The sequence below is a fragment of the Photinus pyralis genome, unplaced genomic scaffold, assembly GCF_008802855.1.
Source record: "Photinus pyralis isolate 1611_PpyrPB1 unplaced genomic scaffold, Ppyr1.3 Ppyr1.4_LG8, whole genome shotgun sequence".
Taxonomy (NCBI): domain Eukaryota; kingdom Metazoa; phylum Arthropoda; class Insecta; order Coleoptera; family Lampyridae; genus Photinus; species Photinus pyralis.
Window position 1 is genome coordinate 6199140 of NW_022170819.1, and position 16021 is coordinate 6215160.

Sequence of the window (16021 nt, forward strand, 5' to 3'; positions counted from 1 at the left end):
GTTCCCACAAGACTCCATACTTAGTGTAGCACTGTTCCTTATAGCGTTATAGCAATAACTGACATTGTAACCAGTCTTAGTCTACCGGTATGCATTCGATTATTCGCAGACGACCTAATGATATATTGCCGTGGAAAAGTTCTAACCACAATTTAACAAAATTTTCAACGTACAACCGATAAACTAGTAAGCTGGTCGAACCACACGCAGGCTTCACATTTTTCGCCTTGAAATCGAGGGCGACACATTTCAGAAAAAAAGGACAATGACAATATCAAACTCCTGGGATTATCCTTCGATAAACATTTTTTTTGGTGAACGTACTTAACAAGAGCTTAAAACCAAATGCAGAACTAGACTCGGCACACTTAAAGCGCTCTAAAATAATGAATGGGGGGGGGGGGAGGGGCACACCAACACTATTAATGATCTATAGAACACTAGTCCGTTCTCAAATTGATTACCGATCAATAATCTACTCATTACATTACCAAAATCCTATAGGCTAAAAAATAAATAAATAATTATTGTTATGGTAGTGTAAGATAGTGCAGCTAGTTTAGTAAAGTCAACCGACCCCTTCTTTGGGTTGAGGGGTCGCGAGAAATACGGGAAAAATTAAAAAAAATTATTGTTTTTATAAAACAACTGACTGTAAAATTCACTGGATTTATTACTTGTCTTATACTTATCTAATATGATGTGTAATAATGTTTATTAATAAGCTAAACGTGGTTGTTACGATTTGAAAAACTACAGCTCTTCTAAACGTTTTTGTTATGTATTTAAAAAAAATTATAATTCATAGGGAGCTCGGCAAAGTCATTTTATAGTCAGTTGTTTTATAATATCAATAATTGTTTTTAATTTTTCCCGTGTCTTTCGTGACCCCCTTGGACACATTCTGTTTCTATTACATATTATCCTATATTTAAATGTTGTATTTATTTCAATTTTTTTCAATACTTCTCATACGCATACATATACATTTTTTAATTTTTATTGCAAGATAAAAGTATTCAGCGAGTTTTATTGAAATCAGGCAATATTCACAATTTTTCCCAGCTAATTAATTCAAGTACCCCACTGTTTGACGGCTACGTTTTGAATTGCGGCATAGGCTAAGACCTCTCCCACTGTTACATAATTTTTTAAGGTTCCTTGTAAAAAAAAAATAAAATTTTTGATTGACCTTTGCCAAATGTCATTTGTTTTAAATTTTAAATTGCAACCACCTACACAAACTATTATTAGAAAAAAATAAAAAAGGGGGTGTGCTTTAAACAAACGCATGTTTGATACCGCGCAGGAATACAGCACGCCCCTGGCGATAAAAAATATTTTAGAAACATGGCGACGATAATTGTGTACAATTTTGCTTCAAGACGTTTTCATAATGGTAAAAGAATTATGACCAGAGGGATGCAGGGACGGACGAAGCGGTTTCTTAAAGGAGGGCATCTAAAAAATTTTCCAGCTTTCTAAATGAAAAATGCGAACAGAGAAGTCCATCGCGATCCATTCTTTCATGCAATTGTTTGTAGTCGCTATTAAAAATTCGGCCATAGACTGTACCGTGTGTCCTATTTTGGTTGAGACTGCAGTGTATCTCAGCTCACAGCCGTTTTTAAAGATAGAGATTATATATACTGTCTATTTTGGATATTTTTATGTAGAATCCAGTGGCGTAGTAAAAAATTATGCACCACCATTCCTGAGATTTGACTCAATGTTGGTATTTTTTAAATGTAACACCCTGTATATCTTAAAGTCATTCTTTTTGCATTCTTTTTCGTGATTATATTGATGTATCACAACCTTATATATTTTAGAATCTGTGATTTTAGCCATGAAAACCAATAAAAACCTTATATGTTATTGTTTTTAAGTAGTAACCCCAGGATTCGTGAAGATTTTGTTTTGCTTATCCATGGTAAGGCAGTCGATACCATTCAATAAAAATGGCTTAAAGTAGAAACATGTAATTTTAAAATTTTAAAAACTATGATATACATATATAATTATATAAAAAAATATAGGATGTAATAGATCACTGTAATCAGGAAAAAGGAAACAAAAATTGACGTTAAGATATACACGTTGTTGCATTTAAAAAATACCAATTTTGGGTCACATCTCAGTGGTCCAAAATTTTTTTGACTACGCCATTGGATTTAAAGTAAAAATATCTAAAATAGGCAGTGTTTACCTTCTTACATCGGTAGTAATATAATGACCTTTTGGGAACTCCTGATCAATTCATGGAAAATGCGCTAAAGTTACTCACCTTAAGGCGAAAAAGTTTTTTTCATTTTTGTTAATATTTCTTAAATTGTTTCTAAGTAAATCTCTAATGCAGTAGTTAGGATAAGTATAAAAGTACCTCAAAAGATTGATTTCATTCATTTCTTCTTGTCATGTTTTTTTTTAATTAGTTCTTTGCTCGTAAATTTACGAATCTTTGAGGTACCTACATTGTATTGTAATGCCGCAGCAGAATTTCCCTCCAAAAAAGATGATACGAAATAAAATGTGGAAAATTACGTAATATCACAACGGCGACGGTATGTATTTTTATGTACGTTTACAGGGTTAATAGTGAGGCCTCATAATCAAATAACAAAATAATAGTACATTATATATCAAGGTAGAGAAGTCCACTATTATTGCCTGAGCACCAAGATTACATCTCGAGGCGCTTGCGCCGAGGGGTGTAAGGTGCGATGGCAATAATAGACTTCTCTACCGTGGTATATATACTATTTTTTTCACTACTAGCACTTGAAATCCTCTAAATTAACATATTATATTGATAAGAAAGTGAACGGTTGAACAGAATTTTTTGTTTCTTAATTTAACATGTCAATCAAGTACGTGGAAGTACAAGTCAAACAGGCCGTATTTTGTTCTGTCATTGAGATTTTTCAAAGAGAAATTTCGTTCGAATTTTTTCAAAATGTGATAATTTTAGGTATGTAATTTCTCTGGAAATTGCGAATGGTGGCAATTATTCGTTTTAGAGAACTTGTCTGAACGTTCATTGAGCGAAATTTCGGGTTGTGTTTTCTAAAAGTGATAGCGTGACAGTTCTCATTATTGACTACTAGTTAATAATAAAAAATTATTAACCACTTTGAACAAATGCCGAGAAAGTCTACTTTACAAGTGGAAAAAAGGTTAATAATCATGTCATCAGACGCTAGTAGTGAAAAAAAATATTTAACGCGTTGCAGACCTTGCATCCCTCTAAGGACATGCTCATACAAAATTAAATCGAATTTTTCTGAAAGCGCCTCAGATAGGACGAGGGTATATATCTTTATGTGCATTTATAGAGAGATATAATACCTCATACATCATGATCAGTCAACGAAACGAAAATATTTGACGCCTTACATCCTTCCAAAGGAGATAACTATAAAATATGTGTATGGTGCAAGGTAAAATAAAATAGTACAGATCAAAACAAGAGCTAATTTCCATATTAACTACAAATATGGTCTCAATTTTCAATATGCAAGAGACATAATGTATTTTTTTTAATTGTTGTGCAATTTTCTTGTAACTTTGCCGATTGGTAAGTGTTATTCGTAATAAAAATGGCTACTTAATACAGTATGTACTTTTTTTACAGGCCATAACAAAACGTAAAGTAAGTTGATGATGATTTTCTAATAGTAAATAAGATACCTACATTATTATACTTAACCTTGTTTTAAAAATATCCATCCTCTTTGCAACAATGAGAAAGCATGATACGAGGAAATGCCTACCGATATGTCTTTCTTTCTGAGGAAAAGATATGATAAGGATGAACATCTATTTGGATCTAGCAAACTTTAGAGTAACAACTAGAAAGGGATCTAGCTAACAAGTATTATACCATGGTTCAACTAGATAATAATGATGAGATCTTCCCGAAATTGATCGCCGCAGAATAAATTAAATTATTAATCCGCCAACCTACGTCATCGTTTTAATTTTGCATAGATAACAATTATTATACCATGGTTCAACTTCTTCAAGAAGCGATAGGCACCCTTTTCATCAGATCAGCTTATGTGGATGGAATGAAAAGAAATTTAAGGGTGTTATCTATGAACTAAATGATCCATAGACTATCTAGATCAAAAGTGACGTTGATACCTACTAACCACCCGTAAAGCTTGAAGGCTTTTTAGCGATCGAAGTGTACCTTTTTTCCAGGGTTTTAAAAAGTGTATAAAAATTATTCAAAAGGCTGTAGGATTTTCTTAGCAGCTACAGATTGCTATGCAAAGGGTTCTAAGACTAACAAAGCTTTCAGAAAATATTTTCTACCTAGAGCGATTTTTAGTACGTTGGGTCTTAAGTGATTTCGAGCCCTTTGAAATGGAATTAAAAATCATTCGAAGGGTTGTAGGGCTCGCTCAGAAGGCTACAGAAGCTTCTGAGCCTTCTGTTTTTCGTTGCCAATTTTCGTGCACTGTTCACTGATCTTACATGTTAAAAATCACACATGCAAATAATAAGAAAAGCACTCACCGAAAGCTGGCGTTCATCTGTTTTCTGAAACAAAACGCAAATTTAAGTGAACAATATAGTGATGTCACAGTTTGCAAACTGATCGAAATCGGCAGGACCTTTATCATCCGATCGGAGTCATTTGCTTTCTTAAACATGCTTTTCTTTATACAGGAATCACTTAAAAACATCTGAAGGGGCCGCACAAAAAATTGTGATATTTCTAAAACCTAAATATTGCTTTCAAATGGCAGAAAGGTGTTTTTAAAGAAGATTTGAACCGATTTCTATTTTGCTCTCAAAGATATTTAAAAAAGAAATTGATTTATATTGGACTAAAGAAGAAGAAAATCACGTCAGTCAGATTCGTGTAGGAGCTAAATAAAAAATATCAGCTTGCCTGGTATGCTTAAACATGAGTCAAAAAAAATTCTAAGAATGGGCCCAAAGGTGCTCTAAACAGATTTTTAATATTCCTAACATCTAAGAAATGTTAAGAAAATTTTTAGGAGGACATTCAGCTTAATTATCTCTAAGCAAGTTTAAAGATTCTCAGGATGTCTTCTTCTGTCAGAACGGTTTCAAAAATTTTCCCAAAAACTTGCTGAAGAGATTTACAGAAAGTCACCCAACAATTTTTAAAATGAAAATGTATCTTACAGACTCCTAAAAGATTTCAAAAAGGTTTCCAAAGAAACTTATACAGTTTATACGGTTTCAAAGAGCGAAGAAATTCTAAACGAAAAAGATGTTTTAAAGAACATTTCTACAATTTCTAAAAAATCCTTTTGACAGATAAATTGTTGAAGGAATTACGAGTCTCGCATCCGTTTCCTACACAATTAGCGACCGTGAAAACCCAATACATTTTTTGGTGGGGTGCTCTAGAAAATTCGAAATAAGTTACGAGCGCTACAAGGTAAGTATAAGTAGTAGTGAATTTATCAAATGTGGGGGGTTTGTAAGGATGTTTCGAAGATGTCAGAAGTTTCAAAATTTGCGAGAAACTTCCAAAAATGTTTCCAAACATTCTTCTGGAATTGTAATTAGATTCTTTAGATTGCCTTGCAGAAGTACTGGGTTAAGTAATAGGTTTCAGCTTACAAGATAGCAGGTAGGTAGGTACAATTCTCACAGAACATGCATAAGAGGGACGTAATGTCACTAGAAATGGTAATTCACTGGCCTAACATAGTTAATAATGGTTCAAAATTGGACTCACCTGTCAGCTTTTTGTCGTTCTTTTTCCATGAAGGCGGATACCCATTTCCGTGCAGTAAATATCTGCGAACGTGTCGTGCAGGCAACTGAAAAGATCAGAGATTTAGCGTAAAAAATAACAACAGCATTCAGAAAACATAGTCGACTGTATGTTCAACTACTATTAGAAAATAGCAAATGATATTGGAAAAATCGGAATTGGAATCGTAAAAATGACAAAATTAATCAGTGATTAAGCTTCCAGCTATGTGAGCAATCAATCAGACAGTTTTACTTTGCGTTGCGGTACAGAGGAATTATTTTTTTGAGATTTTGCCTGTATCCTTATTTTCTCTATTCACTCATAGTTTTAGTTCGAATACAAAGGTTATCAGAGTAAAAAAATCAAAAGGTTTACGAAGAAGGTATGATCTATTCTAAAAGAGTGTTCACGCTGAGGTTCAATACAGGTATTCTCTCACCAATCTTTAAATTAGATTTGTGCTGCTTGCGGTTCCACGCCACTCCATTTGGGTACATCTCCATCTCCATTACGGGTTCTTCCGTAGACAGGATCAAACGCCCTACCAGGTAAAGCATTACTGTACTATATGATGTAGACGGCGGTGTGTGCTGCAACGATCTATCAGTGATTCCAGTGCAAATCGGTTCCTTAGAACTCAACTCGAATTAATTACATTAAAATAATGTTAAATTAAGAAAATAAAAGAGTGACAATTATATGTATATGAATTAATTTTAAATCACGTTACAATAAATCTGCAGAAGTCGGCAGTCGGTGTGGGTTTCTCGAGCGCCACCAGAAGATTTTCATCCTTGCTCCTGGTGAAGGTTGGCGGGACCGTCTCGGAGTTTCAAAAACGGCAAACCGCAGGTTCAATGGGCGTTCAATGATGAAAAATCTAAAGCAAAACTGGGTACCTCTTTGCATATTCGGATAATGCACTATAGATTGCAGTGAACCCATAATTGGATGACGATGGATTCAACTAAACAATAAAGGATTATTATATTAAATGTGTTAAAAAACATCTATACGGGCCAACGGTTAATAAAACAACTTCATACAGAGGAAAGAGGTTCCAGGCGTTCTTGAATAAAAGGCGGTCGAGATACCTGTGGTTGAACTACGTTAAATAACCTCTCAGGGCAAAACACCATTAATTTGAGCACAACCCCTAACTTTTAGAGTGTTATAATGAAATCGTGCAACTCTCGGCTATTTCACACCACATTGTATTTGTGGCTAGAACTACCCAGGACTCACCACGGGGAGGTGGTTGCACGTCGAGCCCCACGCCATGCCCGCCCATCCACCCAACCTATAGGGGCACGCTCTCTAACTATAAGATTTAAATTTTACCTCTAATGTAATTTAGTCGAAAGTTTGTGTTAGAGAGTAGTTTAAGTTGTGCTCAAATTAAAGGGTTTTCGTAAGACTTTGAGACATTAAACCTAATTCTACGTAACAGTCGTTCTTAAAAATTTACTTTGAAAATTTGCTGCAAAACATTGGACACTAAATCTGTTGCGCGGAATAAATGCTTAACATCACAAAGCCAACTAAAGGTAAATATAAAACACTTACATCGTTCAATGAGAGTTCTTCTTGAAAGAGGTCCTTGTGGTCTACGCGAAATTAACAGCTCACAGCAAAATATAAATTGTGACAATCGTTTATAGTAAGAGATGCTTATGCAGAAGAAAGAAGAATGCTTTTCATTTTTAGAATAATACGTATTATAGATAATAGGTAAGAAGTGTTTCAATTATGTTATTTCGAGAATATTTTTCAGAGTAGAAAATTGTTTCAATTAGAGAATTTCTAGAATATTTTTCAGAGTAGTGGTCATAGATTAAATATAAGTTTCAGGTAATAATAGTGCTTAATTGTGTGCTTCAGTAGAACTTATTCTGTCTTATTAAGATTCATACAAGAAATACAAGCTTCGGGTAAGAATAGTGTTTAATTATGTGACTCAGTAGAACTTATGCTTATGCCTTATGTCTGCTCCTTTGCTGAAGGTTGACCAAAATCTTTCGCCATGAGCATATTCTGCGCGGATCATATTTTCCTTCCTCCATTTTGAGATGCAGAGGGCTGTACCTTCCTCCACGATAAATAGGTACACCCTAGGTAGGTACTCTGCGTATTTTAGTTATGCTTATAGAAGTTTGCTATCAGTTCTCATCAGTTGCAATAGTAGCAAAGCGTTATATTCATTTTGATACGAATGTAAGTATACTTACAGCACCACTAACATTTTTTTTAACAAAAAAGTGTTATTTTAAATAATGCAGTTATGCAGAAACCTTTCAGAATAACAATCAAGATGTTTTCAAACAGTAAATAAAATAGACATAGACATTATTATGTCGTTTACCTGAATCCTGTGTTAAAAATATCCACTTTATTGGTTACCATGGGTAAGCATCATATGAGAAAAATGCCGATCGGTTGTTTATTACATATAAACAGCGTCAGGATTAAAGGTTATAGTTGACCGGTCAATTCCAGGTTCAGTGGCAACAGGTAACCGGACTCAGACAGTCCAGGGCCTTTTTAATACGGACCCTTGGCAAATCAGGGTCTACTAAGCTTCTAAAACTGAGTAGAAGCGAGATTAAGAAGATTATCCTTACGGGACAATGGATGGTCAACTATCACTTGCATAACATTGGATTTGCGGAGGAGCCCACGTGCAGGTTGTGTGGCGAAGCAGATGAAACTACCGAGCATGTGGTCTGCCACTGTGACGGCTAAACGGGCCCTATCTTTTATGGAGAGGAACGGGCTCTGAACCCAGTTGCGAAAGGAAGAGGGTGAGCTGCACAATGGGCCTTTGGTGTGCCTAAGTGCTGCCCATTCGGGCTCCCCTGTGAATAGATAGATAGACAGAATAGCCAATCTTTAAACATTTAAAAAGTGGTACCTGAAAGTCAAGGGTGGTCGTTACCCACTGAAATGAGACACGAAGTAATTACTCAACGATGAGTCAAAGAAAAGTACCGTGTTTTCCTAAAAAAGGAGACGATTGGAATCTAGGCTGATCATCATCCGCTTGGGTCCGCCAAAGTTTGACTGCAGTAACGTCAAAGGAGAGATACAGATATTAATTGGTATACCACGATTCAACTTCTTCACCTAAACCAGTGTTTCTCAACCTTAAGATATTGTAGAAGTGAATTTTCGTGGCCCACTGAAAAGTTTCCGTAGCCCCATATTTTGTCTTTCCTTCGTGAAGAAATACGTCATGGCAGGGGGCCATATGGCTCCCGTTGAGAAACACTGAGTCCTAAACCACTCAATTATCATTTAGTAGTCTTAAGTAAAATGAAAAAAATTAATGAACCAAATGATAAGGGTCCTCATCGTCGACTTACACACTTAAGCTATTTTTTAAAATCCTACAATTTTCAATATTTTGCGCTCTGTTAATTTACCTGATGCTTTATTACAGACATCAAATTATTGCAATCTCTAGCTGCAATTCAAGGAACCTTCTGTAAATCAAACCTACCTAATGCGAAATAAAACCTTCGAGCGCCTATAAGTCTTTTAAAGCAAATCCAGCATTTTTTTGCATATAAAAAAATATAAAACAAGGTTGCCCCCCTCTCACTCCTAACATGTGCACAATATATTCACCATGGTGATTGATAAAATATAGTTTGTGAATACTCAATTAAATTTAGAATTAAAGAATGAAAATAATTTAATTTTTGACGCTTTTGTTTGCACGCAAAATCTTTCGAATGTCTTAAAGAATTTGAATAAATGTAAAAATAATATTACAAAACCTTCGAAAGATTTACCCATTGGGTCACATTTGACCATTTCTAAGTTGTAAGTTAAAGTTTTAGTAATAAAACAGTTTTTTCGTCCGATCCCTCTTTACCAATTTTCTATGCCAGCTACCGTGATTGATTACTACAAACTTAAATAGAAAACGAATTACTTAGATCTAAATAAAAGTATCATGCATGCACCCACACTTAGTGTTCTACCTAAAGGACAATTTCGTTTCCTTAAAAAATCTGATCGGACAAAAGGGGTACGAAAGGTATAAGGTGGAGGCCTCACCGTTCTAATATTTTAAAATTACAACTTATGTTAGAAAGAAAGGCAGGAGAAGTTCTCTGAAAACTGAGCCATACCGTGTTTAAAAGTAGTAAGGTACCTAACTAGGAATTAAAGTTACCTCATACATATCCAGTCATTCAACCCATTTTTTTTCAAAGCAACCAACCCATCACCAATTTCAAAAACTGCTTACCTGCTGTAATACATACTATATGAGATATTATTGCGAACTATCCAAATCAGCCAGATTGGTGTAGGAACTACACAAAAAAAATCAGTTTACCTAGTATTCCTAGGCATAAGTATGAATTCATAGCTATACCCAGAACCGGTAAAGTGATTTTTTCAAGCTGATTGATTTGGAGGCCCACTGTAACCCCATCTAGCAGTATAATACCTATACCAAAAAGTCTTTCGCTGTCGATCTTCCTGCACTATTCACTAATCACTGACATGTTAGCAAATTCCAACACCCAGGTAATAAGAAAAGCACTTACCGGAAGCTGGCGTTCATCTGTCTCCTGAAACAAAACACAAATTTGAGTGAACAATAGTGACGGCAGGACATTTATTAAATAATTCGCCGTTTGCAAACAAAACCCTTACACATATTTTAGAAGAGAATTATAAAAAAGGTGAAATCTAAAGGTTAGGGCAAAGATGATTTAAGAAGATTTTTGTGAATTTTTTTTAGGTATTCGAGATGATTTCTATAAAATAGATAGAAATAAATTCACATTCGAATAAAGAAGTAGTTCCTAAGAATATTTTGCAAATAGCTTTCAGTTAACGTCTTAGGAAACTTTCTAAAATTACTACCACCAAGTTTAATGTGATATTCCTAAAAAAATTTCCAAGAATTTTTGGAAGCGTTCCCGTCATCACCAGGAACGAGTTCAATAATCCGACCTAGAGGTAATTTAAGTGGTGGATTTTTTCCATTTTTTATTAAAACTAAACTAAATCATTGAGCTCAACTACAATTACAGGATCTATCCATTTGTAACGCTGTTGCAAGGTGTTTAAATAATCAAGAGAGTATCTTTTCCAAAAATCCTGTTGCAGTTTTTTTACGAAGTTAATTGCGATCGTGAGAGCCGATTAACATTAATATGTGACAAATCAGGTTCTGGAATTACAGGGCGCTAGTGTAAGAAAATGATCGTTGGGATTGGCAGATTGGGAGTACAAAGTTCGATTTCACACAAAAGTGTGTGAAATTAGTAGGAACACAACTCCTACAAAACTTTATGCAAAAGAGAGATGTAGTGTCATCATTAGAAACTGAAAGCCACAGATAGATAATAATTGCTCATAATTTAATTTGGTTTTTATTGTATGGTGGCGCGTTATGAGAATTACATTTATTAGACTTACCCGGCCAAGCTTTAGATCGCTCCCTCGCCATGAGGATGGGATACCCATGTCCGCGCACTGTATATCCGCAAAACGCGTCGTGAAGGTAACTGAAAAGATCACAGAGTTAGTATCAAAAATATCAACCACTGAAGGTCCTTTCAGACCGGAAATTTCACTATTATCAACAAGTAAAAAAATTGCTGTTATAATGAGAATTCAGCTTAAGCTTCCATATAAGTGAGCAACCACTAGATCCTACCTTGTGTTGCAGTACAAACGAATTATTTTTTAAGATTTTGCATCGATTATCCGAGGTCACGTGAGACGTACCTCGGATAAAGCAAAAGCACTAGTCACATATCTACATACATATTGAGCCAGAAATGCGCAACTCGTTCGGCTCGGATAAAGCGGACACTTCCATTTCCACCTCTGTAATATGGAATTTCCTTAAGATTTATGATTCTCGGTTAACACGGAGGATCGGATAATCGGGGCTCGGATAATTGTGGTCCTGGTGCCATTTATGTGTGTAATAAATATATTATTATTACTATTATTATTTGCCTATCCGATTAGTGGTAGCTAAAAAATGGCTAAGGGGCATTTATTTGCACACCAGGTGAACATGGTTACCTTCCGACACTATAGTTATGGTGATGCATGCAATATGAAATTTTACCATTTCTTTATAAAAATGAAAAAGTGGAAGGCAAACAAAGATTTATCGTATTGGGTGTACACGTGGAGAATTTACCAAAATAACCCCCGGAAACTTGGGACCTTTCACTTTGATACATTTGAAGTTGCAACTACCACAACTTACTTTACAAAAGTCATGGAAATTGACAAAGGTAAATGAAATTCAAATCCCACAGGATTATATGTAGTAAATGGGGATTTCAGTTGTGCGTTAAATAGTAGAATATGTGCCATCAGAACCCCAAATCCAGAATCACCTGAAGGTCAAACCGGAATAGTCATACTTTCCAATTAAAAACATTTACATAACCGACCGCAGATCCCATTTCATGAAGTTGTGAATTGCGTTATTTTTGTAATACTTGTAATAGAGAAATCATAAGTAATCAATGATTAAATTTTACTTTGTGTTGCAGAAGACGACGATTTAATTTGGAATTGCAATTTTCGTTTATTTTGTAAATTTCTCGGTTATCCGCCGCTACGTATTCGATTTGTTCGAATACATCGTAAAGGTTTAAAACACCACTTGTAATGCAATAACGATTTTCAGTTGGGGAATTTTTTGACACTTAGCTCGCATTGGGAAAGACGACTTTTAATCCCGCTCATATGCAACAGCACTGATCCTTGAACTCTTAGAAAACGATGGGATAAGGAACAGCGCTGACACTTTTCGTTATCGAGTTAGGGGGGAAACAGACGGATAGACGAACGGACAAAACCATCACATAAGGGGAATTTTTCGAAAGAAATTCCAGGTTTTGAGTAGTATAACAGCTTTGGAGTATTTTTAATCTAACTGAATGATCTATAATTATCTTTTTGGATTCTATGTCACGTCATACAAAGTCAAAATTATGAGAAAATTTTGCAAGCTATGTGTTCATTATGATGCTACATTAATACCTATAGTAGGTACATCCAATAAATTAAATTGATCGCTACATTTTTTGAATTCCTTTGCTTTTCTTATAGAATGTGGTCTGTAGAATCCATAATTTCAAACAGTTCCAAGATTGGGCTACTAGTTCAAAAGTTACAGCCCTTTGAATTTTTTTTCGAAATTGGTTTCTAATCTATAACTTTTGATTGAGAAGTCTGATCGAAAAAGTACGAATTGTTTTGGATTCTACGCACCAAAATTAATAAGAAGAAGTGTTTTCCCGAGAAATTTTGGTGTAGTCGATTTTTGGTAAAAAAGGAAGGTTATACACTGCCTTTTTTTGAGGCCCGCAAAAAAATTGTCTCAGATCGACCCGAAAAAAATTTTCTTATAGAATGTGGCCTGTAGAATCCATAATTTCAAACAGTTCCAAGATTGGGCTACTAGTTCAAAAGTTACAGTCCTTTGAATTTTCTTTCGAAATTGGTTTCTAGTCTATAACTTTTGATTGAAAAGTCTGATCGAAAAAGTACGAATTGTTTTGGATTCTACGCACCAAAATTAATAAGAAAAAGTGTTTTCCCGAGAAATTTTGGTGCAGTCGATTTTTGGTAAAAAACGAAGGCTATACAGCCCTTTGAATTTTCTTTCGAAATTGGTTTCTAGTAGGGAATGCAATCCCGCAGCAAAATCTCAATTCCCGAATTTGCGGGATCTCCCAAAACTTTAAATAAATTGGCAAATAAGCTATTCAGTGCGGTTAACTTCTGTATTAAAATAAATCGCTAATTATCACAATATTTAAAAAAAAAAGTACCTTCGGCCTAACTTAGAACTCAAAAAAACCTTACCTGTAAAGCACAAAAAGTCTTCTAAAGTGCCTCAAAAATCATAGTAAGTACATTTTTAACGAAAAAAGTTTAATAATTATTTAAAAAATAATTCGCCGTTATCAGTTTCATTAACAAAGTAAACAGATCCCGCAATTCCCGCGGGATCCCGCTCCATTTATTTGCGGGATTAATCTCGCAAAAATTGCATTCCCTAGTACCTACTTTTCATTTTGACTAAAAGGTTTTGTTTTAAGAAGTGGCTTAAGGAATACTTACATATCGCCCGCAGCATGTAGTCCTATTTAATTTTTATTTCAGTTTGTAAAGTGCCTGTCTTTTTCGTAATCGGAAATTGAAGCAGAGTACGGATTTCGCACTGCAAACAGGTGATCAAATCAAAATCAGACATTATGAATTTGTGGATTATCGCCAAAACGTAATTATGCAAACAATTACTGAATGTAAATTAATTGAAGTTAAATTAATTGACGGAAGGGACTTGGGCAGCTATGTGTCTTGGAGTGGAAACGTCGAAAACGATTTTGTGACGAAATTGTCATTGTCACTTTAAACACAAAACGGGAACGCGAAATACCGTTTGCCTATACTTAAAAACACCCGATGTATTTTAATTATCTGTAACAATTGACCACGAAAGATAAAAGCAGTTTCTAGAAGAAATCGTTGGTTACGGGCCCAGGTGTGGAACGATGACTAACGCGTTAAGTCCGAACATATGCGCGATAAGACAATTCAAAATTTAATTTAACTATAATAATTGGAAAAAAGTTTAGAGTGACGTTACACTTTCGATGTGTCATTGGTTTCCCTGTATGATCAATAATTACCTTTTTGGGTCTTTACGTCACTCTGTACGAACTCAAAATTCTGTAAAGCGACTTAAAAAATTGCTATGATGGAGATATAGTCACCATATGCTACGTTCAAAGAACAAACGGTCAAAAATTTGTATAAAAAACCAAACCAAGATTCGTTTACTCAAAGAGGATGGACATTTTTTACCAATAGATTTGATTATTTTTTGGATAAAAAGTGTAGCTGTTTATTAAGCAATAATACCCTAAATATACGTAAAAAACTTACCCTTTTCGGTTTTCATACGAAGCATTATAAGAAAGGACGAACGAAACGATGCGAACAGCTCGAACGCGCTATACGAAATGTGCGCACAACTCGAAATAAGTCCACTTAGTCAAACTACGTGTTATCTATAGGCGTTACTGCATGGGCCGTACATACAGGTCATTTTCACGCATCTCCTTATCTCAATACTTTCGATCGAACGTTTCCAAATTTACACCTGTGGAGGCAGTGGCGTGTACGTTTAAAGGATGCATGTTTTAAAATTACGAATTTCTGAATGAAATTATTACATGTCCATTTCATTGTTGCATTGTACCATTGAATAAAGAATCTGAATTATTCAATGATTGCAGTAAATATTTTCGTATCTGTGACTTACCACTTACGTTATGCTATAAACGTGCATTAAAAGTTAAACCGTCCCCTACACTGATTGCGATGGATGCGCTACGTTCCTCATTCTGTGATGGATTATTATACACTCAAAGAGTTCTCCAAAAACCACACAAATTTGCAGTAACCACATGTTACGAAACAAATTGCGTTTTATTAAAAAAAATTGCATGCACAGGGTGGTTCAAATTCGTGACTCACTATTGGGATCTCCGCAACGGTGAGAGATAAAGTATAGGTTAAATGGGGGCAAAGATTCCCCTTTTGTTGACTAAAAAAACGCATTTTTTAAATTCATTTCACGTTTTGTCGACCAATGAAATCCAATATGCCGTCCACAAGAAATAAGAAAGTAGTAGCCTGTAGCTTCCACATCTATGTAGCGTGTTATGGAAATTCTAACAGATTTAGATTTTTCCATATAGAAGGTGCTAACGAGAAAGGTCCATTTCCAACCGTTTACGATAGGGAAAATGGAAATGAAATTTGACATTTTTAGTTTTTCGATAATATCTCGGTTATTTTGAAAGATTTTTCAAAAATCCCATATGCGTTTATTTACTCACAAAAAAGGACAATTTTGTATCCATTTAACTTGCATTATGTATCTCTCACCGTTACGGAAATCCCAATGGTGGTCACGAATTTAAACCACCCTGTAAATAGCATTCCTCGGAAAAGGGTCGTAAATTTATAGTATATAACTAAAATAATTTGTTTGTTCTTTGGGAGATACAGCTAGTATTGCCGAAAATTTGCGAAATTTTGCCAATTAATTACTGAAAGCGCGTTGTTTGGAGTAAAATGCCTATACTCGTGCCTATATAACCACGAATTTTACGCAGTGAAATAATTAATAGGAACTTTTTTTATTATTTCGAATGAGGTATGTTTAAATTATGAAGCGCCTATTATAGAAAGGCACACCTATGCCTC

General features: G+C 34.9%; 1 protein-coding gene across 1 annotated transcript in view; it reads right to left on the reverse strand.

Moving 5' to 3' along the window:
• The window catches only part of LOC116177725, a 124791-nt gene extending 117790 nt beyond the window's left edge, over window positions 1-7001 (reverse strand). The window contains exons 1-3 of the mRNA XM_031496796.1: window positions 6186-7001; window positions 5726-5810; window positions 4525-4548 (exon numbers count right to left, since the gene is read on the reverse strand). Of these exons, the coding sequence (XP_031352656.1) occupies window positions 4525-4548; window positions 5726-5810; window positions 6186-6303 (227 nt within the window). The 5' untranslated portion in view covers window positions 6304-7001. The remainder of the gene's footprint in view (window positions 1-4524; window positions 4549-5725; window positions 5811-6185) is intronic.
• Between the last annotated feature and the right edge of the window lie 9020 nt (window positions 7002-16021).